Consider the following 26,312-nt stretch of genomic DNA (forward strand, 5'->3'; position numbering starts at 1 on the left):
AATAAAAACACCGGCATTCAACAAAATCATGTGACAATAAAAAGGCTATTTATATTAAACTAATACTAACTTTTCCTAAAGTCGTAAAACTAAGCTGGAAGAGGAAACTGAGACACTCCACCAAATCTTGTTTACGTTCTTCCAAGGACTCCAAATATTGAAGGATAAAATACCACACTTGAGAATTCGTGTCCATAAGCAGAAACTGAAAACCATCTCTAGTCACTTCCAGCTCGCCCTTATCGTTCCTAAGGCAGAAAAATACAAACATTAAACATATATTTCCTATTCTATTGACGATGGGGTTTTACAAACGCTTTGTGATAACAGAGTGGATAACTCCCTGCTTGGACTCTTGGGCACTGCAGTTCAATCCCGCCTGCGGTAAAAACAGATTATATACATAAATAATTTCTTATACCATACTGCTTTTCTATTTAAAAAAAAAAATTAAGAGAGAAAAAGCGGGTTTAATTTAAATAAAGCAGTGGAACAAATAAAAGATTAAACAATGAAACTTTGAATAATAAAAGATCCAAATATTTCGACTCCATGTCCAGGAGCCTGTTTCCCGGACGTGGAGTCAAAATATTCAGATTTTTTTATTATTTAAAGTTTTTTTTTTTTTTGTTCCACTGCTTGATTTGAAGTAAACCCGTTTTTTCTCTCTTAGTTCTTGTAAGCAGATTATATGCATAAATAATGCCTGAAAGAAAAGGACATACCTGCCAGTTTTCATGGTTTCGAAGGGAGCGAATATGAAGTTTTTGAGCTGTTCACTAGATTCTTTTTGTACTTGTGTGTGTGCGTGTGGGGGAGGGATACGAAAAAAAGCGTGGTTCAATCTTACCTGTTGCAAGGTACGTTTATATACATAAAAAGAATGAGAAAAATGGCATAGGCCTATCAACTACTTGTATTTCAAAGGCAGGGAAAAGAGCAAACTTAGAGCCTATGGCATATGGTATCTGTTAGTGAATTCACTTTAATTTCTAGGGGCGATGCTATCCCATAGACTTGGGTCAAAGTCAATAAACAAGCACCAACGAATAAAAGAATATTTGTTTTAAGAATAAATAGATTTTAGTCAAGTGTACAAAAAATGCAACAATAAAAAAAGGATAGAAAGAACAATAAAGAATAAGAATATTGGAGGAATAAGCATGTAACAAACAACAATTAACAAGAATTAGGTCCTAATGATAAAGCAGAAATTACTATCTAGTGTAGTATACTATGGTACAGAATAGTATACTAGCTTAGTATACTATACTAGCATAGTATACTATCTAGAAATTATTATAAGAAGGCTGTAAAGTAACTGACTTATGTGTGAATTATTGGGAAATTACACGGCACCAAAGAGTATGTATAAGTTAAAGGAGTGGAAACTGGCGATATTGTCAACAAAAAAGTTACCAAGGCCATCTGGCGTTTGGCGACTCTTGGTATTTGGCAGTGTATCATAAGGCAAAATTAGTGTAATTGGCAAAAATACACAATTGGCAAAAATAAAAAACTGGGATATCTGATCCCAGTTTAAAAAGAAACACAATTACGGAGGTAGGGAAAATTTCAAGAATTGCCAAACAGTTGATGACCTCGGTGGCTTTTGTCACATTAGCATCAGCCCCCCTTCTTGAAGGTTACCCATACTCTTCGCACGACATTTCAAAGAGGACAAACGGTGAACTAGAGGAGCCAAAACAGGTTTGTTCCAATAATGGCTGGTCTCACCAACCTCTTATGAAGGACACATACATCTGAAGATGCCATTAGTAGATGGAGATTCCATAGAAGCCTCTTAAGAGCACAATGGTTTTCTATGAAAAAAGAGTGTTCACTTTGGTACTTTGGAAAGTATTTCCGTACCCAACAAATTACAAGATATCAACCTTTTCAGGAGAATTGGTTTCTTTTCAAGGAATTCAGCCGGATACAGTTTTTAACAACTGTAGATTATGGCTCGATTATGTGGCTCTAATATATAACAAAAAAAAAATTCGAAAGATACGTGCGTTATATTATCTTATCAAAATATGCGTATATTATATCATCTTGTATATGAAGATACAGTTTTTGCCCAAAATTGTGTTCTATTTTAATATTATCTTTTTTTTTTTAAGAAGCACATAGATATAAAAGTTTTCTTTTAAATGAGCCCTTAAACCTATCTCTATGATATTTCAGTGCCCCTCAAGCGGCGGACAAAAAAAGGTGGCATACCAAGGCTACCCACGCAAAAAAAGTGGTTTTCATTTATTGCTCACGACGAGGGACTGTAATTCTCCTATATAAGGTTTTCGGCTATTGTGATTCAAATGGTAAAATTATTATTTCAAGTCAACATTTTTTTCATAGTTTCAGGCTATTTGTCCCAATTTCTGTAAATTTGTTTTCGTGCTTAACTTTTGCTATCAAACTTAATAGTATATAACAGCTGCCATTTCTGAAACATCTTCAAATAGCGATTTTTCCTAACTTGATAGTGTTTTGTTTTTTCAAAAGACATTTTCAGGTTTTCGGCCACTAGGCCTATTGGCTATTTTTTTTTTTTTTTTTTGGCTAGGTTGCGCCTGACGCCTTAACCAGAATAGTCATTTTGCAAACGGGCATACAATCAGGGTTGAAAAATCCAATAATTAGAAGTTGCAATAAACTAGTAATTGTTATTTACTGTCTAAATTAGAACACACTATAATTGTGCTATACACATCTAATGGTGCTATAAGGGTGGTATAACACTATAATGGTGCTGTAACACTATAATGGTGCTAAAACATCTAATTTGAGGACCCTTGTGTCCCACACACCTCTTGGCAAAGTTTTGCCATTAGAAATAACATCCATTTTAACTAACTTAAAAATAGAACAAATGTATAATTGCGTTTGTTTACCTGTTGTACGCAATTCTTTCGCTTTGAAAGAATTACAGCTAAAGAATTACAAAAATACTTTGCTGCATATTCAGGTCAAACACAAACTAGGCTAGCCAAATATTCTGGTTTGTCAGCTCCTTGTAAATGCAAAGCCCGATAAAAATAGGTCTGTCAATTACATGACAATCAATCCGCCCGGGTGCTGACCAGGCAGAATACCAGCACCAAATATTCAGCGCATATGTAATTGTTTTATTATTACTATATTGGAGATTGCATAAGTAAAATCTAAATGAAAAAAAAATCCAATTTGGAGAACATAACGTCGTCCGCGGCCGTATCCAGGGCGGAGTGGGGGGGGGGGGGAGGGGGTTACCGGGCTTGAATCCCCCTCCTGTAAGTTTTGTACAAATCGTAAAAAATAACAAAAATGTATATAAACAAATTTGTATATGTTTTATTTTGATGCGTAAATCCTAGACATGCCCTTGACGTCATCCCACCTTGAGATTTCAATTTTTTCCCCCTGATACTTTTCGAAAATTCTAGAGTCTGTGACAATTCTCATGCTTCCAATATTATTTTGCAAAAATGCTGTTTAATACAATACAAAGCTTTCAGTACACACAAACACAAACAGACACGCGCAATTACTTTATTATTCTTGCATGAAAATTACAAAAGCAAGCACTAATTGAATGGGTATTCAATTTTGACCACAAAAGTCATCAGGCCGTCCTAATTCGAATTTTCGTTCTTCAAGGACAATTTACAAGATTTCTAATGGCTACGACAATTCTTGTGCTTCTAAGAATTTTTTTTTTTTTTTTTGCAAAAACACTGCTTATTCTATCATGAATGTTTCAGTATACGCAAAGATTTACACCCGCGCAATTACTTTGTTAATACCGTGTTAAATTATAAAGGCAATTTAACACAATTAAATTTCGAGCAAGCCGTGACGCTATTGAAATTTGACTTTTCTTTTTATCAAGCACAATTTTTGAGATTTCCAAAGTCTGCAAAAACTCCTATGCCCCCGAGATTGTTTTGTAAAATCAGTGCTTATGCTAGTCCGAATTTTTTAGAACACAAACACATAAAAATAACCACTTTATTATTATTAAGAGGTTCCACTACTCCACTAGCACCAGAAAGGAAAAAATGAAACGGAAGGGAAACATAAACAAAACAAAGGGAAACAAAGGGAGACTTAAACAAAAATGTGATTTCCCTCAATTTTTGAGATGCATGCCTAGAAAACCTCTGGTTAAGGGATTTAAACCATGGCGATTCCAGCAGTACAGCTTTTGTCCATTACTATTATCAAAATTTTCAAATGCTCTTTTTTGAAATTTCCATAATTTTTCGTCTCTACTTTTAAATTAAAGCTTACTATAAATAACAGTTATCGTTCCTGAATCAACGTCAGCAGTTCTTTTAAATTAAAAAAAAAAAAAATTAAATACATTCTTAATTTACGGACTCGGGTTACTCTTTACTAGGTTGCGGCTATTGGCGCAAACATAATGTTAAAACTACAAAAAGCCAATTGAACGGAACTTAAACTTTGAGCAAAACTATTTTAGCTCATTATCTGAATGCCAGTTTCCTCAAGCCTCCTTTAATTTTAGTTTCTGTATAATTTTCTGAAAATTATTATTACAATTTTTTTTCTAATACTATTATAACTTAGCTTCCATTGAGGTTGATCTAATTTTTGGTGAGCGATCAAAATAAATTCTTATAAATTGCTCGACCTTCCTCACTCTTTCTTTCTCTCTAAATTATTATTAGATTTTTATTTATTATTAGATTATTATTATGCTTAATAATTATTATGATCATATTTAGTGAATTAGTATTTAAACAGTTTATCCCCCCCCCCTCCTTAACTGGTCATAGTCCCTTTCTGTGGATCATTAGCTTGTATTTGCACTCCGACTATCTTTTATGAATATATCTTGTACTAATGTTCGTCTTTTTTATAGCAATGTGTAGAGAATGTAAAGAATGTTAAGGCGCATTTAATCAACACATTCAAATGGAATTACCTTAAATATGATAAGGGTCGTCCATTTCCACCCTCCTTTCCATACTTACACTAATGTTATAAACTACTTAGAGGGTGGGGACTTGAATATGGAAAATGGATTATCAGGTGATATTCTAAAAAATCTTCCAATAAGGTGGGGTCTTCAGAAAAATCTCTGCCACTAAAGATATAGATATATTTGCCAAAGATGAAACATTTAAAGCCGAACTGGCCAGCCATGACATTTGAACGATGAACAGACAAACGGGAATACAAAAGATAAAAATCAGGGTTGATCACCCTTACCATTATGTAAAATTCGATGATGCCACGGCCATTTCTAATGATAGAGGGTTTACACAGTGGGCTAGGGAAACTATTGAAACAAAAAAAACATATTTTTGCTAATAGCTCAATAAATACAGATACGGTTAATTTGAATATTGTCCAGATATATAAAATTTTTCTTAAAAGTAAACCAGTAGTTAATGGGGGTAATAAGATTTTACAAAATCACCAGGGGACCAGATTAAATACAAGACCTAGGAGAATTGCAACGATAGTAGCAAACAATAGGATTATTTCGTCAAAAAATAATCAACTTCTTGTTCATATTATTTTATTTTATCCAGTTGCGTTGGTGTTCTCATCGAAGCAACTATATTAGCTTCTGACACTAAATGATCAGTTGCGACAATTATAGATATTCATTGGATTGTTTTTATTTCTTAGTTTTAGATTTTATTTGTTATAACGTTATTTTAGTTTTCATATTTGTTTCATCAGTGTTGAAGACGCTTTGTTTTCACACAGGCGAAATATCCACGTCGTTTTAGTTTTTATCTTTCTGTATTTTTTTCTTTCTGGAATTTTCGGATACTTTTAAATTAAAAAAATTCGATCGTAATTAGTACGCGAGAAGAATTTTACACATGGGGGGGGGGGGAGGGGGCTTCGCGCTGTACAAATTTTTCGGGAAAGGGGACGTTCTACCGAATGGTAGTTTTCCTGGAATTTCCTTTCTTTTGAGATTGCGGCAACGCGTGACGTTTCAATACGCATTGCAGCAGTGTAGCAACGATCCTATGGAATGTCCCCACCTCTCTAGATTAGTATGTGAATATATTTTTATTTTTCACCCTGAATATTTCCGAAATTCAGGGAAACTATCACCCCCTCAGCCACCATATTGTACACTTAATATAGAATGTATTCTTCTAAATAAAGTCAGATTAGGGTTGAGCCCAACCCAACTTCAATATTAATCTAAAGAAATTCATGGCAATTTGGGCGAATTGGGCCTAAAATTGAAGTTTCTAAGACTCCAGCCCCCCACCCCTCAGGAAGATCCCCTGGTTTCCCCAAAAAAGTTAGTGTAAAATTTGAAAGTTTGTACATAAATGAATAAGGCTTACAAATAATTCTCGAACTTACAAATAATTGTCAATAACGACTGTCCGTTTTAGATGAATTAAATACATGTTTATTCTATCTCTTGATTTAAGATAAAACATGGAGGATGTTACAATAAAAGTACCCTCCCTTTATATAATCTTCTAAACAGTGTGGTGAAGCGAGGCTCATCTAAGACTGAGCGTGATGCTAAATATCGAGTGATCCACATCTACTCTAATTTAATATATCCTTCATTTGGAGATTCTTCTATTTTATCCCTATCCTTCATGCCCTATCATTTCATTTCGTGAATTTCATTTTAGTTCATTCCTATTCTTGATATTTCATTTCACGTTCTAGAAAGATAGTCCGTATTCCATTCGGAGCCTTTACTCATTACGTAAAATTTTTGGTGTCAATTACAAACATGTCCTAAGAAAAAAAAAATATTGAACCTGTTCATGAGTCCAGCGTAATGCAGAATTTTGGCGGCGTCTGTTGACGTGCCACAATCTTTGCTCTTTTCAACAGACACTATATACTGCAGTACAGCGTTCCAACGTTCTGTGGCATAGCTATCCAAATATGGAATATCTCGTGGTTTTGTATCTACTTCTGGGTGTGAGATAATAAACCAGCTTTCACCCCTGAAATAGAGAACCATTAATCGAAAGAGCACCTATAACAAGGAGAATAGACCTATTTGTTGACCACCTTTGGAATGAGAGGAATTTTGTAAGCATTTCATTTCGACCCCCCCCCCCTTATTTCGAGGAGTTCCGAGAAGATCCACCTTCAAAATAGGTACTATTTGATTAACGGAGCGCTTATAATTAGAATAAATGCCTTCTTTTTTTTACAGAACCACGTTGAGGTAATGAGAGGGAGGGGGGGGTCTAGGGGATGCGGTTAATTGGCTCTCTGCTATCTATTGTCTCAGGCTGTTTTTCCTTTAATAAGCATTCTCGGATCTTTAGAATTTAGCCTTAAAAAGACAAAGAAAAATTCGTAATGGAACAGAATGATAATACTGATAATCTAACACCTGCAAACCAATGTCAGATCTATGTTCATCAAAGGCTAATATGAGAATGACAAAAACACATTTACCGACATTTAACCAAATTAATAAAAAAAAAAACAAGATTCAGTTGAACCCAGGCGTCCACCATATTAGAGGAGGGGGGAGACATTGACTAGTAAAACCAATTGCTGTTCTTACACCCTATCTAGCAATGCCTGAGTATTGTAAATAATTTAACTGAAACTTCATTAATAGCATCCCTAATTTTTCATTTATAGCATCCATATATGCAGCATAATAGCATCCTTATGCTATTATGCATATATATATATATATATATATATATATATATATATATATATATATATATATATATATATATATATATATATATATGTATAGGGGGAAGAGAGATCGGAGGAGACTACCCTCTTCCTGAAAAATTTCAGGGTTTTTACTTTTCTCGTTATGAAAGATTAACCGTCACCCAAAACAAAATACCCTTCAAATACTGCTAATACATATAGTACTAACACACCATGATCTCCAACGTTCTGTGGCGTAGCTATCCGGAAATCTGGTTGGAAACAAGCGAACCAAACATGGTTTTGCAAATACTTCTGGGTGTGACATAATAAACCAACTTTCACCTCTGAAATAGGAAACCATTAATTGGAAGAGCCCTTATTACTAGTAAAGTAGGTCTATTCGTTAACCAAGTTTGGCTTCTCTTATGAGTTAATGTCTGTTCTAATATTTACTTTTTATACTACTTTTTACTTTCCTTGAGAATTTCTTTTTAAATGTTTTCAATATACACGTATTTCCTTTTCAGAAAGTGTTTTATGGAAAAAACGTGTGAGTAAATTTTGCATTTTTATTTTTTTTATTTTAGTGAGATAATAAACCAACATCCACCCCCGAAATAAACTTAGAAAAAAAACTTTTTCGCATGCTGCGTTGCGCAGGTACAAATCTCTTGATTGGATGCCTTCTGCCAGGAGCGCATTGCGTGGTTTTTAAATATAGCATAAGATGAAAAAGAATCTTGATAAATATGTATTTATTTAGTCTAATTTTTTTGTTCTTTATTGATCAAAAAGAGCTTTACTGGCACTGCCCGACTGGTACTGCTAGTCCCCGTGCCTTACTGGCCGTGCCTTCCCCAGTGCCAGTGCCCAACAGGTACTGGTCCCAATTGGTAGGATCGTGCGTGCGCATACACAGTTTTTCATAGCACAATTATTTATGTCTTAGAAAACACAAATTTAAAAGGTTGAACGAAGAAAAAGACCGCCCCACAAAGCGAAGTTTTGGTTGGCTATTTAGTCAATTAATAAACATGGCTGAAAATTTAATTTGAAATTGCATGTAGCTTTTCATTATGAATTTCAATATGTAATCTAAATTCCTCAACTCTTCATTTTTATGAAAAAGTGATTATTATGATTTTAGTTTCATACTCTCTAAAAAATAACCTTCAAAATATTTGACAATAAAAATGTAACCTTTAGAAAAATCAAGGTTTTGTATTTGAACTCAGCATAAATAATATGCAGTAGGAATACAGGTTATGTTTGCGCTGATCAGCTAAAACAAAATCGAAACAGTCAAGATTTAACGCAAATGATTTAAAAAAATTTGAGTATCAAGAACAACAAAATAAAAGCTTTTTCTGACACTAGATTAATATTAGGTCTATTGAGAACTGAAAACCGCGACTTTCTACATTTTTTTTCGGTTGCTCAAAATCATAAAGTGTTTCGGGCAATACCATATTTTCGTCAGTGTTGTCACGTTGAATCTTGAAAAAAAGAAGCAAAGTACTTAGTTAATCTTGACAACGCCTTTTCTCCGTAAAAATTCAAATATTAAGAACATTTTGATTCCCAAAGACAAGTGCATTTTCCAAAGAAAACTACACCTTCTTAAGCTGTTTGGTGCCAGGTGTTTTTTGCTTATTTTTGCTGTTTTTTCACCCACCTTTTTTTTTTTAATTTGGCGCCCACTTCTGCCTAAAACATAACTGTATATGGAGGTCTTTTTCATTGAGAATTGAATTCTAGATTTTCCCTAATTTTTTAATATGTGTATTGTGTTAATGTGCATAGTGTTAATATGTGTATAGGTTTCCACTTAACCAGTTTAGAGAGTCAGATTTCATTTTCACTGTCCTTGGTACTTTAAGTAAAAATTGAGCTTAAAGGATATGGAGAAAGAACTTAATTTTGATAACGCCGAGTTCTGAATTATCGTATTTCACTCAGAATTGATATGCCGAATCTCAAACTCTGAGAACAAATTAAAATGAAAATGAAGGCAGGAACAAGTTGAGGTCTTACACTTTATTCAAGAACTGGGAATAAATGGTTTGATTCCATCGACTTAATTTGCAGGGGCTTCTATAAGCGTAAATATAACTTTGCTTCCGGCCAATTTTAATGGCCGGAAGCAAATTAAAAAAAATATAAAAAATGGCTTCTAGCCATTTTTTTAGCCTTGTTTTACTCATCTGCCAAAATGAAAGATTGATAGAATGTGTGAAAAGGATGTATAAAGCATAAGTATGTGAAGTATGGTTGGAAATCTGTGAAGTATAAGTGCAAAAAAGAAGAAAAAACAATTACCCTCCAATTAAAACAACGCGCAAGTGCTTCTTGAATATTTGGTTTAATATAATACCAGGTAAACCACCGGATACTACCGTTTTCGTCCAAATTTTCAGTCCAGTTAGACTTTGTGAAATCTCATCAAATAACCTGTAAAAAAATTCAGTTTAAAATATATAAATATATATATATATATATATATATATATATATATATATATATATATATATATATGTATATATATATATATATATATATATGTATATGCACTCTTTTTTTTAATTTCTACAACAATGTCCGTATGTGCGTTTTTTTTTTTTTTTATATATCTAGACCTGATTATTCCAGAGATGTGCTGAGTATTTTCAAAAAAAAGAGATGAAGTATCAGTCACGTAATTAAATTAACAAGTAAAAAAAAAAAAATTCTTCGCTTTTAACGTGAAGTATAAGGAGAAATTAACAAAAAAAAGAAAAGAAAAAAGGTCGACAAGTTGTAGTGAGATATTTAATTAAACATACAAGGTCTACAAAACGTCTTTTTATAGATAAATAAAAAGAACAAGTTTCAGATACGAAGGACCTGTTGCTGCGGCAACTGTGACCTTTTTTCTACAAGATAGCCGCAAGGTCCCAGTTGTGGGAGCAACAAAAGTGACAATATCTGTTAGATTGAATTCAAACTCTCTAAAGGTATAACAGAATTCCTAGCCACTAATCCCTACAGAATTAAATTGGGTTTCAGGAAGTCTTACAACTTACTTACTTAGTACTTACTTACTTAAGGCTCCTGCCGAGGGTTCGGCGTAGAGAACGATGAGACTAGGCGCCTCCCGGTTGACCTATCGCTTGCCAGGCTCGCAGTTTCTTCCACCGGGATGTGGGCTTGGGTGAGGAATTCATTGGTTTTGTCCTTCAACCGAGCGGGTGGGCATTCTCTGAGTTATTACCAACCGGTGTGGTTGGGGTTAAAGTTAAATGTAATTTATAGTGGGACGTTACCTGGTATGCGAAGGAGGTGGCGCTACTACCACACAGTAAAGTGGGTAAGCTACGTCGAGAAAGGAGTTTGAGCCGTACGTGACAGGAGAGTTGCTAACGAAGTCAGTCCAGTGAAGTCTTTCGATTCTTCGGAGATGTTTCGTCTGAGCGACATCGACAACGCTGAGGATAGATTTTGCAGCTGGCCACATCTCCGCTCCATACAGCAGGACGGTGCTGACTGACGCATTGTAAATGCGCATTTTGGCGGCTTATGTTTGGCTTTCGCCAGATGCTGCTAACCCTCCCAACAAGTGCTGAAACTTTGGCAATTCGAGATGTAAGCTCTTTTCTGATCAAGCCATCATTCGACAGAATAGATCCCAGGTAAGTGAAGTCTTCAACCCCATCTACTCGGTTGCTTCCGATGTTGACTTCTTTACGGTTGAACTGGACGTGGGGGGCTCAAGGAGCATAACTTTGGTTTTCTGCCAGTTGATCTTCAGTCCAACTTTCAAGGCTTCTTCTAAGAGCACCTGGAGAGCTTTGGTGTCCTTTTCTACGGTGCTCGCAACTAGTGCTATGTCGTCGGCAAAGTCAGCATCAGAGAGTAGCCGGTCTTCGAACTGAAGACCGAACTGAAGGTGATTCATCGTGCTGGTCATAACAAGGTCTATGACGCAGTTGAAAAGCTCGGGAGCGGCGGCACAACCTTGCCGGACGCCAGTCTTCGCCGAGAATGTGGGACTGCGTCTTCCACTGACTTGCACGCAGCTTTCCGTATCCTCATACAGCTTTTCAAAAAGTGAGCAATATTTCTTGGGTAGACCCGTAGTTCTTAGTATCAGCCAAAGTGAACGGCGATCAACAGAATCGAAGGCAGCCTTAAAGTCCACGAATGCGATGTATGCTTTTTGGTGGATCTCTCGCGTCTTCTCGATCAACTGGCGCATAGTAAACATTAGCTCTGTCGTCGACCTGCCAGGCATGAATCCGGCTTGTTGGACTCTTCTCTTTCTATACAAAAAGGTGGAACACCTGTCCAGGAGTGACATGGCGAAGAGTTTACCAGGAACTGAGAGAAGCGTGATCCCGCGATAGTTGGAGCAGATTTGACGGCTGCCCTTACGTTTCCAGAGCGGCAATATGATGCCAGCACGCCAGGCATTCGGTATACTTTCCGTCGTCCATACAGCTGAGAAGATTAGCTGGAGTCACAGAATCATCGCTGCACCCTGTGGTATTTCTGCAGAAATACCACAGACGCTGGGGGCTCGATTATTGTTTAACCGTTTTACAGCATTTTTGATCTCAGAGGTGGTAAACGGTTGAGAAACGAGGTCGAAAGTAGCCTCGGGTGTGGTCATGGCTGCTTGAATCAGATCAGGGTCGGGATGAGCAACTGCCTCGGCATTCAGAAGCGTTGAGAAGTGACTGCTCCAGGCAGAGAGTTGGCCTGCATCGTCATCCGGCATGCTTCCGTCAGCAGACAAAACACGGCTCACGGTGGAAGTCTTCCCTTCCGTCAGCTCGAGGAGGTGTTTGTACAGGGAGCAGGTCTCCTTTTCTTGAGGCATCTTCAAGATCGCTGGCTTTCTTGTAGAAAAAAGGTCTTCCCATCACTATGCAGTAGGCTATTGCGCAGGCCATTGAGTCGTCTGTACTCTGGCATATTCTTTGCTCAGCAGGCCTTCCGGCGCAGCTCGATTACAGACAGAGTCTCCTGGGATATCCAGGGTTTATTCTTGTGTCTGCTGCGGTCATGGTATTACCGAGAATCGATATGTTTCTTGAAAGACTCCATGCTACTTCAGGGTCGTCCAGAACTTGGAGGCAGCTAAACCGGTTAGAGAATATCGAGAGCATATTTCTGTTGTATCTCAGATGTAGCCAGACTACTCAGATCGAGCTTGGCAGGCCGTCATTCTAGTCGTTGTACTCTCAGGCTTAGCCTCAGCGTGGTGACTACAATCCTATAGTCTGTGTTTCTAAGTTCAGACGGCCTATATGTCCGGAAATTTGTTATTGCCGAGCCCCAGTGACCCGAGATCATAACATAATCAATCATCTGCTTTTTCTGGCTGTCGTTAATATATCAAGTGTATTTGTTTATATCTTGTTTCTGAAAAAGCGTGTTTGACATGATCATGTTATGCATATTGCAGAACTGGAGGAGTCTTAGCTCGTTGTAATTCAGTAAATCTGGAGTCATAGGGCCGAGAACACTTCTCCACACGCCCTCTCTGTCATTTACCGTCGCGTTAAGGTCTCCCAGAAGAGTGACGAAGTCGTGGGGCGGGACTCTAGACAGGGTCGTTGAGAGCCCTACATAGAACTAATCCTTCGCTTCCGCTGGACTCAGATTGGTGGGAGCATAGCATACAAAAATTTTACACTTTATATGCTTGTACCGGAGCTAAGCCATCAGTATTCTATCTGAAAATTGTTTATAGGAGACAAGGCATCTCTTGGCTCTGGCGTTCAGCTCGAGGCCTACACCATTTGTCTTGCTTTTTGGGTCACCAGACCAGATCAGGTGATATCCTTCACCAATATCCTCGGACTCTTTTCCGACAAGGTGGGTTTCCGTAAGACCAACCACAGCTATATTGAAGCGTTTTAGCTCATAGGCAAGCATTGATTTAGCTCCAGGAAAGTTGAGTGTGAGTACGTTCCAGGTTGCGAGTCATATTCCACCTTCGTCAATAAGGTTAATTGGATGGTCTGAAATCGGTCCAGGGACATGCTGAGGTCGTGGACGGTAAAGGGGGGGGGGGTAGGTCATCCGAGGCAGTATCATCGTTTTTCGTTGCGGTAAAATTTTCGGGTGGAGGGTTGCAGGCCCAACCGACCCTAGGCCTGGGATCCTAGAATCAAGAAAGGACAACTACGACATTAAGTGTTAATCTGAGCTAGCTAAATCCATATTACTCATTACTAACTAAATTATAAACCAAATTAGATCCAACAGTGTATGAAAAACCAAGACCGAGAAAAAGATTGAAGGAACAAAAAGACAAAACAGACAACGAGGACAACTGTCAACCAGTGAATAAAAAAATGAAGCAGAAGATTCAGAAAGGACCTTTACTCTGCCGACTTCAGTGTTCAAAATAATCAAAAACAACTTTCGAAGTAGTCCTGAATAAAAACAAAACTTAAAGAAAAGACAGAAAAAGAAGCAATCTCATGACAACGAAAGCGGAAGGGTGTCTTAAAATCGAGCTAAAAGCAACGATTATTCATAAATTTACATGGGAATCCATGGCTACGGAAAACATCTGGACCACTGCCCCCCCCCCTCCCAAATTGGCACCCCAGACTATGTCCAGATACTAAAAGCACAATTTAAACATTAGTTCATTAGTGACATTTTGGACAATTTGGACATTAGGACATTAGTTCAACCAACCAATTTATTTGAGAGACCCCCTTCTCATATCTAAGATATCTGAAGGTTTTTTTTAATGAGGAAGATCTTATTTCATATCTTGTAGATAGAAAAGGAAAATAAAACCTTTTGTCCAATAATGTAGTCTACTGATCATAGGTTATAATCTGATTTTTGTTATAATCAAAACCTTATTCTGAGCGGTTTCTTTCTTCCATAGCTCCCCTGTAAAATGTGTTTGTTTTAAGGCAATACCTTTTCAATTGCCATGGCCGATTTATTCAAATAATTTTGCTTTTGACCCTTTTTTTCTCACTTTAACTTTTTTTTAAATTATAAACGCATATATTCGCTCTGAAACAAGCGATTTCGCGACAAGTCCAGCAGCGGAAAGTTGATCCAGAAGGAAAAGATACTTACATCATTGGAATCATTAGCCTCAGATTATCTATTCACCGAGCTATAATTTTGAAACTACTTAAATTTTTCTTGTAAAAAAATCTAACATGTCCTACAGAATAAGAAAATTTTCCCTTTTTCAACAATTTTTAACTAATGCTCAAAGTATTTTCAATTAAAAAAAAACATGTGCACCAGATTTCAAAATTTTAACTCGGCAGGTTGGTAGAACTGAATATCAGCTATGGAGTGGTAGCAAAATTGTTGTCTCTCGTTAATAGTTAAAACCGCAGAGAAAAACAAAACCAAAAATTCGCACAGCGAACATAAACCTAAGATATTTAGAGATATATTAAAGGTTATAGACATAAAATAAACAGAGGGATAAATGTTGTTCGTTTTCAGTTAATACTAAAAATAAATGAATCAATTCTTGTTTCTGCTTAGTTTAAAATATAAGAGGGGAATAGGCCTACTCTCATTCTTGGGTAATTCCAAAAAAGTAGCCATTGTGCAGCCTTAAATAATTTTATTTAATTTCCTTTAATAATTGAAACGTAAATATATTACGGGTAAATTTTTTAATAAGCAAGTGAATAAAAATACTGAAATTTTGAGATAGCCATTTGGACTAAAGGATACGAACAAAAATTGTGGTTCTGAAAATTCCGGTTTATTAATAATACCAGACCCTTCAATTAAGTCAAAGATCCATTCAAGTTGATAAAAAAAATCATTCGATTACTATTTTCAATATCAGTAAATACAATAAGCGAAAAAAAGATAATATTAAATTTGAAAACAAGATTTTGGAGAAATAAATTTAAATACTAAACTCGTGTCAGTATAACCTAGCTTTCTTACCAATATTTAATTATTATACTTTTAAATACTTTCAAATACTGATGCTTCAACAGTCAATACTGATATTCAGATACTGAATACAAAATACTATACTTGCAGATACTTTCAATTATGCGCAGTTTGGGCTTCTCGGATATCCAGCTCCTGCTGGGTATACAACTTACATCACGCCTATCCTTGAGTATTGCTGTCGCATTTGGATCCCACACCCAAAATTCTGCTTACATATCAGCAGTCTAGAAGGTGTTCAAAAACGCGCTACTAAAATAATACTCGGGTCCCGCTTTAGCAACTAAGAAAGTACCCTCGAGTTCCTGAATTTGCCCACTCTATTCGCTCAAATCCATGATTTAATAGTGAAATTTGGAAAAGCCCTATTAGCAAAATAGAAACACCGATATTTCCCCCCCATCCGTACAGATCAGCAGAATTTTTAGGCGTCACAATAAAGTACAACCCGTTAAGTGCCGTACGAACAGATTTGTAAACTCCATTGTGCCATATTTTGTAAGTGTATTTAACAAATAACCTTTCTTTTTTATTGTAAACATCGCATAATTTAGTGTTCACTTTTGAGTATTGCGATAACTATTTAAATAAACGAATAAGAATACTCCATAAGATATGGACTACCAGCTAGAGTGATATACAAACAAAATGGTTATCTGGTTGTATAGGAAAATATGAAGCATTAAAAAAAATTTGAAATATAGGAAGAGAAATTTTGGAATAAAACAGGTAAGAAAACATGAAGGAAAGAAAATAGAAAAGATCTTGGGAACCTAACAGATCGCTCTGTTAGCTATCTGTTAATTATTTAATAATTTAACTTAAGATAAATTATTAAAAGTAAAAAATACTAGTTTTCCCAAGTCTCCGCCCTAAATGATTCATTTTACATCATTTTTTGAAAACGTGATAGAGAATGAAACAAGTCCTTTAAACGAGGCCTATTGCAATCAAAGGCACTAATTACCTTGCATGAGCAAGCATTCAGAAAGACTGCCGATAAGCAGCTTAATCTCAGACAAAATTCATAAGCACTTATATAGGACCTGCCACAGTAAGAGAAACAAATCTAGCAAGTCAAGGTAATGCACCTTGAAACTCCTGAAAAAACCTTTTGCACATTAATTAAATTAAGTCCTCTTTTATTGCGCTTTTTTTCCATAGCTCAAAAAGTTTTTCAATCTCTTGAATTCAATTCAAGAGATTGATTCAACTCAACTCAATTTCATTTTTATGTTCCTGGCCTCCCCCAGGCCTTTCAGCGTGCCCCCAGGTGGCGATAGGGGAACGCTCTACAGATATGTAGGGTACCTCAATAGGAGGCACGGACCAAGGGAGGACCTAGTCCCTGGAAGTCCACAATAGGATCTGGGGCAGCCTCGCCTGGGGTCATAAATACAGGCAGAGGAGGAAGAAGGCCCTCAAATGTACACTCAAAAGGGCCCACTGGTTTGTCCAAAAGTCCCATGAGCTACAAACCTTCCCCCAGTAATCGGTTAAATTGAATGGTGATGCAGAACACCATCGCGGGAGGATCAACTATAGGATGACAACTGTGGAAGGACGTAAGATCGAGATCTATGGACAACAGCCTCTGCAAAGGACTGCCTCGACCTTTTCGGGGTAACTGCAAGACAGGGGACCTTGCGGTCAACTCTATTCCCACTTGAGGAGTGGCGCCCCTCGAGGAAATTTTAGCCTAGTAAACGACACAGCATTTGCACGGGATTCTGACTAATGGACAATTTTTCTGGGCTTGGTATGTTTTGACGGGAGTCTTCGGGCTGAAAAACCTCTTCCTAGCTAATTTATGTATTATGGGTTGCCTCCCCGTAGTAGCATAATATTTGTAGGCATGAATATATAATGAGTCGGAGGTTATAAGCTTGAGTCTGTGAAGGATTTCGACTCTTGTTGATAGAAGAGCATCGCCAAGTGCTGAAAACCATGTTGTGACCAAGATGGGCCCAGGATTGCACAAAGCCTCCATTCATGGAAGTCCCAGGGATTTCTTGCTGTCTGGTTCTAAGCCGGCTTAAGTACTTCAGTGTAGACTTGAGAAGATATGTGATCCCCGTCCTGCACTGGTATCCGAGATCATTGCTATCCCTGAGGCAAAAATAATTTCAATGATTTAAAAAATATGAAAATTTGAACTTGAAATGTTACGACTTTAAAAAATGACCATCGTATCGACGTTTTGACTGACGAATTCAGACGATTCGAACTGGATTTATTAGGAATTTCAGAAACTCATATCCCAGGGGTAGGAAGCATGAAATTAGGTGATATAGAATTTGTTTACTCAGGCAGAAAGGATGGGGTACATAGACAGGGAGTAGGGCTCATGATGAATAAGGAAGCTGCTAAGTTGTTTAGGCTGGGAAGGTATTAATAATAGAATACTAATTGCTCATTTTATGACTAGAAAGTTCAGGGTATCAATTATAGTAGTATACACCCCTGTAGAACCGACTGACGGAGATACTAGTGACTCAGATGAATTTTAATTACAGTTACAGGAGAAAATAGACAGGGTCCCAGGTAGAAATATGATGTTATTACTGGGAGATATTAACGCCCAGGTTGGTAGAAATAGGGATGAATGAAATCCCAGCCTAGGTAAATTTCGTATAGGAAAAGAAAACAGTAATAGATACAGACTTTTGCAATTTTGTAGGTATAACAATCTAGTTATAACCAATACGGGTGTTTGGTCATAAAATGGCTTATAACTTAATATGGTATTCACGTGATGGTAAGACAGCAAACCTTATTGATTATGTTATTGTAAACCGAAGACTGGCAGGATCAATAGAAGATACTAGGGTATATGGGAGTGCTGTTATTGATGTTAAAAGTAAAGATCACCATCTAGTAGTGCCAAGGGTTAAATTAAAGCTGAAATATCGGAAGGGTAACTACCTTCCGAGAAGGTATGACGTTGGTATACTCCAGGATGAAAATTTGAGAGAAACTTTCCACGAACAGTTGAATATTAAACTTCAGAGCTTACAATTTGATAATGTGGAAGATGGTTGGAATAATTTTAGAACAATAATTTGTGAAGTCGCAGAAGGTGTATTAGGGAAGAAAGCTAGAACAACAGCTGAAAATATTAGTGAAAAAGCTTTATGTTTAATAGAAAGGAGAAAGGACTTGTACAAGAATTATCTGAGTGTTAGATCATATGAAAATAAAGAAGTGGAGAAAGCATTAAAATATGAATTAAGAAGGTGTGAAGTGGAGGCCATGGATAAAATTGCTGAAGATCTGGAAGATGCAGCTAGACGGCATAATAGTAAAATATTGTACTGGAATGTTAATAAATCGAGAGAGAATTGTCAATCCGGACTTGTCCCAGTTAAAGATAGGAATGGGGTCGCAATTAGCGATAAGAAAAAAAAATTAAAGAGAGATGGGCCGAACATTTTGAGAATTTGCTTAACCGATATAGAGTTGCAGGAAAAGATATAGAGGAAAATGAAAAAGTTTGTGATACCTTGGATGTGAAGGAAGATTTGTTTTGTGAGGAAGAATTAGCGACAGTCCTAAAAGGATTAAAGAATAATAAGTCTCTAGGTGCTGATAGGGGGGTAAATTAGTTTCTTAAATATGGTGGCTCTGAGGTTAGAAATAAGTTACTAAAGATTATGAATATGATTTTAGAAAAAGGGGGAAGTATCTAACGTTGTTAGGAAAACCTTAATTAGGCCCTTTTATGAGAAAGGTCATAAAAGTGAGGGTGGTAATTATCAAGGTATTATTCTGGTCTCTGTAGGTAGTAAACTACTTAGTAATATGATACATTTTAGACTGAGAGATGCCGTAGACAAAGTTTGAAGAGAAGAGCAGTGCGGTTTTAGAAAAGGTAGAGAATTTGTCGACCAAATTTTCACTCTTAGGCTAATAATTGAGAAGTGCCTGAGTTTTCAAACACCTTTGGTCCTCAGTTTTATAGATTATGAGCAAGCGTTTGATTCTGTTGATAGAAAGGTTTTAGTAAAGGTTTTATCCTTGTATGGTATACCAGACAAATTCATTAAAGTGATTAGTGCTATGTACGAGAATAACACTGCTGCGGTTAAGGTAGGAAATGAGGTTAGCAGCTGGTTTTGTATTAAATCAGGAGTTAAGCAGGGTTGTGTTCTATCCCCCTTTATATGGATTATTTTGATGGACTTTGTTTTAAGGAGCACAGGAAAGGCAATGGGAGACCACGGAATCAAATGGGGAGGAAAAAGTCTCCTGGACTTTGATTATGCTGATGATTTAAGCAAGATGAAAGTGTGAGCAAAATGAATGAAGTTTTAGAGGTTTTGCGAGTTCAGGGTGCTAGAATTGGTTTAAAAATTAATGTTTGGAAGACTAAGTCACTAAGGCTAGGAATAAGTGAAGATGAAAAGTTGACTTTGGGTAATAAAAAGATTGATCAGGCTGGCAGCTTCACTTACCTTGGTGGTATTATTAGTAAAGATGGTGGGAGCAGTGAAGATGTTAAAAATAGAATAGCCAAGGCTAAGGGTGTTTTTTCACAGTTAAAAAAAGTCTGGAAGAATAGGAAGATAAGTCTGCAAACCAAGATTAGAATATTAGAAGCTACAGTGATGACAGTGGTCAAACATGGCTCTGAAGCATGGACGCTCCGAAACGCGGATGAAGATTTTCTAGATGTTTTCCAGAGAAATTGCTTAAGGATTGCTCTGGGTACCCGGCTGACTAACCGTATTTCAAAAAATAGGCTATACGAAAAATGTGGTTCAATACCGCTCTCTAGGGCTATAATGAAAGAAAGGTTGAGGTGGCTAGGGCACGTTGTGCGGATGAAGGATGACAGATTGCCGAAGATTGTTCTTTTCGACCAACCATCTAGGGCTAAACTGAAAGCACATCGTCCCCGTCAGGGGTGGGAGGACGTCATAAAGAAAGGTTTAAAGGAAATGGGAACTTCGTGGGCGGGTGTAAAAACGGAGGCTTTAAATAGATTGGGGTGGAGGAGGAGCGTGCGTAGCTGTGTTGGCCTCAGGCAGCTTGGTGCTGCGGTGAGTTGTTAATAGTAGTAGTAGTAGTACCGTTTTCTTAAGTAGCCTTATGTAATTATGCTGATAAAAAAATATAGAAGAAAATAGATATAATAAAATAGAAAATAGTTAGAAGAAAATAGTTATAGCTAAAATAGAAGAAGAAAATAGGAAAAAATAGTTATGCTGATTAAAGATTGAATATCAAGACATTCTTTGTGAAGCTTAAGTCAATGAATTTAGGCCGTATTCGCCATCCCCCCCCCCCAAAAAAAAAATATAGGTTTCCTTTCTTGAGTTGTGGAGACCTTATTTTTGACATTCTATTTAAAGATCACGTTGATAATGTAATGGTAATAACTAGCGCTGTCATATTTTGTTAAAGTGAGATTATTATTCCACCGCCCGTAACGAAGAGCAATGAATTCAGTTCTGTATTTTCTTTAATTGTTTTTTCTGCATTTTGTTTTATCCTTAAGCTAGTTCCTAGAGGTTTAAGAGGTAAATTTAAGTTTTCCAGAAGCACATTACACTTTCTTTTCTTGCTTACACAAATACCTTGAAAAGGAACATTTTGAAACCAAAACAGTTTCACACGTCTTGGAGGCGTTGGCTGAAGACCTTTTTTCCTTAATTCCCCTTAAGTTGTTCTTTTCAAAACAGCTACATAAGCTTCTTAGTGTTTTCTATCATAGCTACCGTGGAATTACAAAAATTGAGCATGGAATTAACTGTATAGGATTAATAAAACCAAACTTTAAGTACCGTACTTTGAGGAGGAGACTTGCAGCCATTGCCTGACAACAGCTTCGGGAATAGCAACATCTACAAACACCAGCCTCATAATCATTAGCTGAGCAATATCAGGAAGTTGCCTGAAATGTAAAATATGATGTCAATAAAACATAGCAGGAATAAATTTATAATAAGACTAGCAAAAGCCAGTTGGAAGACAGGCATACAAAGAACAATTGAGTTTACTCTCTTGTAATCACCAGAGATAACACTGCGATGACGAGTTACAGCTGTGATGTTACCACGGTGACCAGTTACCACTGGTAATTGTGATGACCAGTTACACTCAGCATCAAATTCAAATCTCCTGACTCTCCCCCTCCTCACCTCCCAAAAACACTTGTCCAGAAAGTTTCAATTTGATCCCTCAGCCATGAGACAAAACATGGCATACTTACCAAAACTATGCATACATCTCAATTTTTATGTATAAATGTATATAATATAAATATAACATAAAATTGTTTCAGTGAGCATAAATACTAAACTACAAAATGAATTAAAGACGATGTTAGCCGTCTAAAAAGACAGTTAACCGTCTTTGAGACGATTAGCCGACACCGAGGCTCAAAAATAATTGTAAGGTATTGAAACCCCTTAAATTCAACGCTATCTGTGAAATCTCTCGTAGCATCGCTTAGTCATTTTTACAAAAATGTTTCTTGAATTTTAAGACTTGTTGTTCATATTCATGCCCGACAGCGCGAGAGGGTGTTCTACTTTTAGAAATCGCGTACACCGTGACAAGCGTAGCGGAAATGTATCAAGCGTGGAAGAAACTGTGCGGAACGCGTGGCGGTCTGAGATGTACTCCAGGTGGAGGAAAGTGGGCCCCCCTCGCAATAGTGATGAAATTAGTATTCTCCGTCTCCAATGAAGTTTTAAAATTTGAATGTACTAAGTGTACCTGCAACGACTCGAATATATAAAAAAAAAACATAGAATATATAGACACACAAAACATACTGAATCTAAAATATACAATATTGGCATTTATTCTTTGAAAGAAGTTTATTTCAGCCGTGTTTTTACAGCAAATCCATGCTTCATGACGGTCCGACGGCTGCGTTGACACATTTCAACTAAGCCGTAGAATAAAACATCTGGAAAAAGAAAAAAAATGGGTTTCTAACAAGTGAAAGTTTCTGATTTTGCCGTTAGCGTTTTCGAATATGGAATGAACGCTATGTGTCAGCCGCTTTGTGCCAGAAAAAAAGCAGCTGTCTGAACCATTAGTATAGCGATCATTTAGCTGATGTGCAAGAAAATCGTGCAACTACTGTCGCGAGCTTATCACAGGGTCAAGTTTCTTAAAGACAACTAACTGTCCAAGAATCCTAATCCATCCCCTCCCCTTGCTTAGATAGTCTGCTTTGGCCACCACCCAAGAAATCTCCAAAGATTTTGAATTTATCCTTTTTGTGATTTGATCATTAATCGAATCAGAATTCAGGAAATAACTAGAACTGACATTGAAATCGAGAAAAAATTTATTGACTCTCAGAATGAACCCCATGAAATTTTTATTTTTAAAATAAAAAAAGATATGTATCTTGGATTTCAATTTCATTATCTATGTCTCCATTATATAAACGTTTGATTCATCTTAGATTGAAGATAAACGGATTTTCCTAATATATTGATAATTAATTGCTTCTTCTTTATGAAAAGGGCCAACCCTATCTAAGTTTTCTTATTTTTGTGGACCTATTTTACAACGAAGTGCCGGCGTTGTCTATGATGTTTAAAATTCAACACAAACTGATCATTTCTGTTAAGATTTAAGAGTGACTTATTATTTGGATCTCCGATTTTTTTCATAAGCCAGCGCCCATTATATAGTCTTGAAATTTCGAAGTTCTCGAATACTGTCCCGAGTACAATAATGCACAACTTTATCAGCTCAGATTCTTCAATATTTAATTCTTTTATAATAAACTTCGTAGTTTTTTTTTAGAAACAGTTTTTCATTATATTATTGAACTGTGAATTGCTAATTTAAAAAAATCCGCCCTGACGTGCCTTTATCAATTCAAAGAAGGGAAATCTTGCTAATCGTTGATAACTCTGTTCCCACTTAAGTAGATAGATAGCTATTAAGTTTAAAATACTATTGAGCATAAGAATTTAAACAGATAAGGAGGAGCCTCATAAAATGACCACATATTAGGAGACAAAAGCCTGATTCGGGAAACATATTTTCTTCCAAGCAGTTACACATGCAAATCTCTTTGATTTCCTAGTTTCTGATTCATTGGCTTGATTTGTATGTGAAGGTTCATTATCAGGTAAACAAAGGTGAATAGTATTGGGAGATATCGGGATTATCATACATTGAATTTAAGCTAAACTCACCTGCATCTTTATTCAGAGCCAGGTTTTTTTAATAAGATTTTTTAATTTCAAAGGTTTCCCTAAAAACTTGTTTTAAGCCCCGGTCCCTAGAAAACAAAGAGACATTTTGGAACATAATAAAAAGGTCAGGTAAATTAAAATGTGTTCAGATGGGGCTGATGTGAAATTTTAAGGTTTGGATTTTTGCTTTAGGGTTGACGAAATAGATTCTTGATATTGCAGTAATCCAACTTTTAAATTCTGCTTAATCCATAATTTCAAAAACTACCTAAAGTATTGCTATTTTTAAAGCTATCTTTAAACCATTATTCTGTAAAATTCTTACAAAGTAATGTAAGATTTCTAAAGAAGTCATAGAGACAATATTGGGGAGAGGGAAGTTTTTGTACTTTGCCATATGTTCGAGAGCCGAGTGAATAACTAAAAAGAATTTTACAAATTAATGGTTTAAAGGTAGCTTTAAAAAGTAGTAACACTTTAAGCAGTTTTCTGAATTCTGGAAAAGATCAAACTTCAGCGGAGCATCAAAGTAGAGTCTATCAGATCCCCTGTAGGCTACTTGCAGAAGCTCCTGTGTAGGACATACTAATCAGGATTTAAAAATTAAATCACTGCAACATCAAGAATCTATTCTGTCAATCCTAAAACAAAAATTCCAAACCTGAAAATTTCACATCAGCTCCATCTGAACACATTTTTAATTTCCCATACCATTTTATAATGTTCGAAAATGACTCTTTGACTCCAGGGTCTATGTCCCTTAATTTCTATGGACCAGAGTTTAAAACAAGTTTTTGGGGCATTCTTCAATCCAAAAGGAAACACTTAAACTTCTACACACAAATATACACATATTGAAAGAAAATCATGAGAAGTCAGTACCAGGCTAGTGATAAATCATAGGGGGCCATGGCACGTGCCTCGTCTATATAGGCCTCATACAATGAGACCAACGTAAAATACCTCATAGAATGTCATTTGCGTTACCTAAAATAAAGGTAAATCCCTTATTGTGATGAATTAGCGCTAGGACAAGTTGCTCCAGGAATACATGTCATAAAGCTATGATTCCAAAAATGCAAAAATTTGAAGCCATTCATTAATCACAATCCAATTTAAGGGTTTTCTAAACCTCAAGGCAAAATTATGAGAAAATATAGACGTGTATTTTCATACCTGAAGACAGCAAGACAGCATGCAGGATAAGAATACAATCTTTCCAAGGTTACAGTTTGCAAGGTCTTCAAGTAGTCGCATAGCGTTTTACAGGCAAAAATATCGCGTCGTTGTTCCATACCTAAAAGAAAAAAACTGATTTTAAAAAAACAAGACAAAGTCTGCTTGGTATTAGAATCTCCAACACAAGATGTAAAAAAAAGAAAAAAAAGGGTGAAATTACTTGTCATGCTTACAGACACAGTGAGCCCTTCCTACTTATCCACATGCATCAAACACTTACTCGCAGACATTTATCGAACGTTTATGGCCTAGGTCGGAGGTATAGACAGTGCTTTGCAAAGAAGTTTAGCACTGTATGATATAATATATATACGGTATAGGGGCATATATATATATATATATATATATATATATATATATATATATTTTTTATATATATATATATATATATATATATATATATATATATATATATATATATATATATATATATATATATATATATATATATATATATATATATATATATATATATATATATATATATATATATATATATATATATATATAGTTTATGGGCAATTAATACCTAAACACAGGAGAAATTGGTCTTATACAACTCATCCAAAGGTTATCCGCCCCCTCCAGGGAAAGCAGTTCCCTAAAAATACTCTTAGATTTGTTTTTCCCCCTATCGTAACCCCCAGAAAAAATCCATAGATAAGCCGTTGATTTATATTACAAGTTCTACTAGAATCTTTAAAGCATGAAAAAAGGGAGGAAATGAAGGTACAAGCTTAATAATACCTTTTGAGGGCCCAAATGTGGGTTTTATAAGTAGAAGGCTATCTTATACTCCAGGAGGGGCACCAAATATGGGCATAGAACCACGTGGTTTATGGAATTTGTCAGTGAGAATGAAAAAACAGGAACTTTCTCACTTTGATGGATGTCAACAGCAATTCATGTTTGTTTTTATGGTTTTTGTCAGTGAGAATGAAAAAACAGGAACTTTCTCATATTTATGGATGTCAACAGCAATTCATGTCTGTTTTATGGTTTTTGTCAGTGAGAATGAAAAAACAGGAACTTTCTCACATTTATGAATGTCAACAGAAATTTATGTTGTTTGGCTAGTCAAACCTGAGAAATTGATTTATATAATCGGAGGGGGAATTATTGGTTCACGAAAGGGGAATTAAGAAACAAACATGGCATCATTGTTGTTTGGCTAACCTAACCTGAGAAATTGATTTACATAATAGGCGGGGGACTTTATTGATTCACGAAGTGGAATTAAGAAACAATCATGGCTTCTTTGTTGTTTGGCTATCCTAACCTGAGAAATTGATTTACATGATCGGTGGGGGAGTATGT

At 36.2% G+C, this 26,312-nt stretch overlaps 1 protein-coding gene across 1 annotated transcript; it reads right to left on the reverse strand.

The window, feature by feature from the left end:
• Positions 1-25,051, reverse strand: LOC148953354 (general transcription factor IIH subunit 4-like). Its single transcript, XM_089087639.1, has 5 exons — positions 24,933-25,051; positions 21,377-21,481; positions 9,961-10,092; positions 6,765-6,956; positions 1-248 (listed from the first exon to the last, which is right to left on the reverse strand). Exons 1-5 carry the CDS (start codon positions 25,049-25,051, stop codon positions 50-52), a joined length of 747 nt encoding a protein of 248 aa, XP_088943765.1. The 3' UTR covers positions 1-49.
• Between the last annotated feature and the right edge of the window lie 1,261 nt (positions 25,052-26,312).

Source organism: Artemia sp. Qi Xiang Cuo, chromosome 4, assembly GCF_049724085.1.
Source record: "Artemia sp. Qi Xiang Cuo chromosome 4, ASM4972408v1, whole genome shotgun sequence".
Lineage (NCBI taxonomy): Eukaryota > Metazoa > Arthropoda > Branchiopoda > Anostraca > Artemiidae > Artemia > Artemia sp. Qi Xiang Cuo.

What these genes read in the sequence shown, in the direction of transcription:
- LOC148953354 (XM_089087639.1), bottom strand. Translation starts at nt 25,051, where the DNA reads ATGGAACAACGACGCGATATTTTTGCCTGTAAAACGCTATGCGACTAC. An exon ending in TGCTGTCTTGCTGTCTTCAG is followed by an intron (nt 21,482 to 24,932) that starts GTATGAAAATAC and finishes TTTACATTTCAG; the next exon opens with GCAACTTCCTGATATTGCTC. An exon ending in TACGCTGGACTCATGAACAG is followed by an intron (nt 249 to 6,764) that starts GTTCAATATTTT and finishes TTTCTGCCTTAG; the next exon opens with GAACGATAAGGGCGAGCTGG.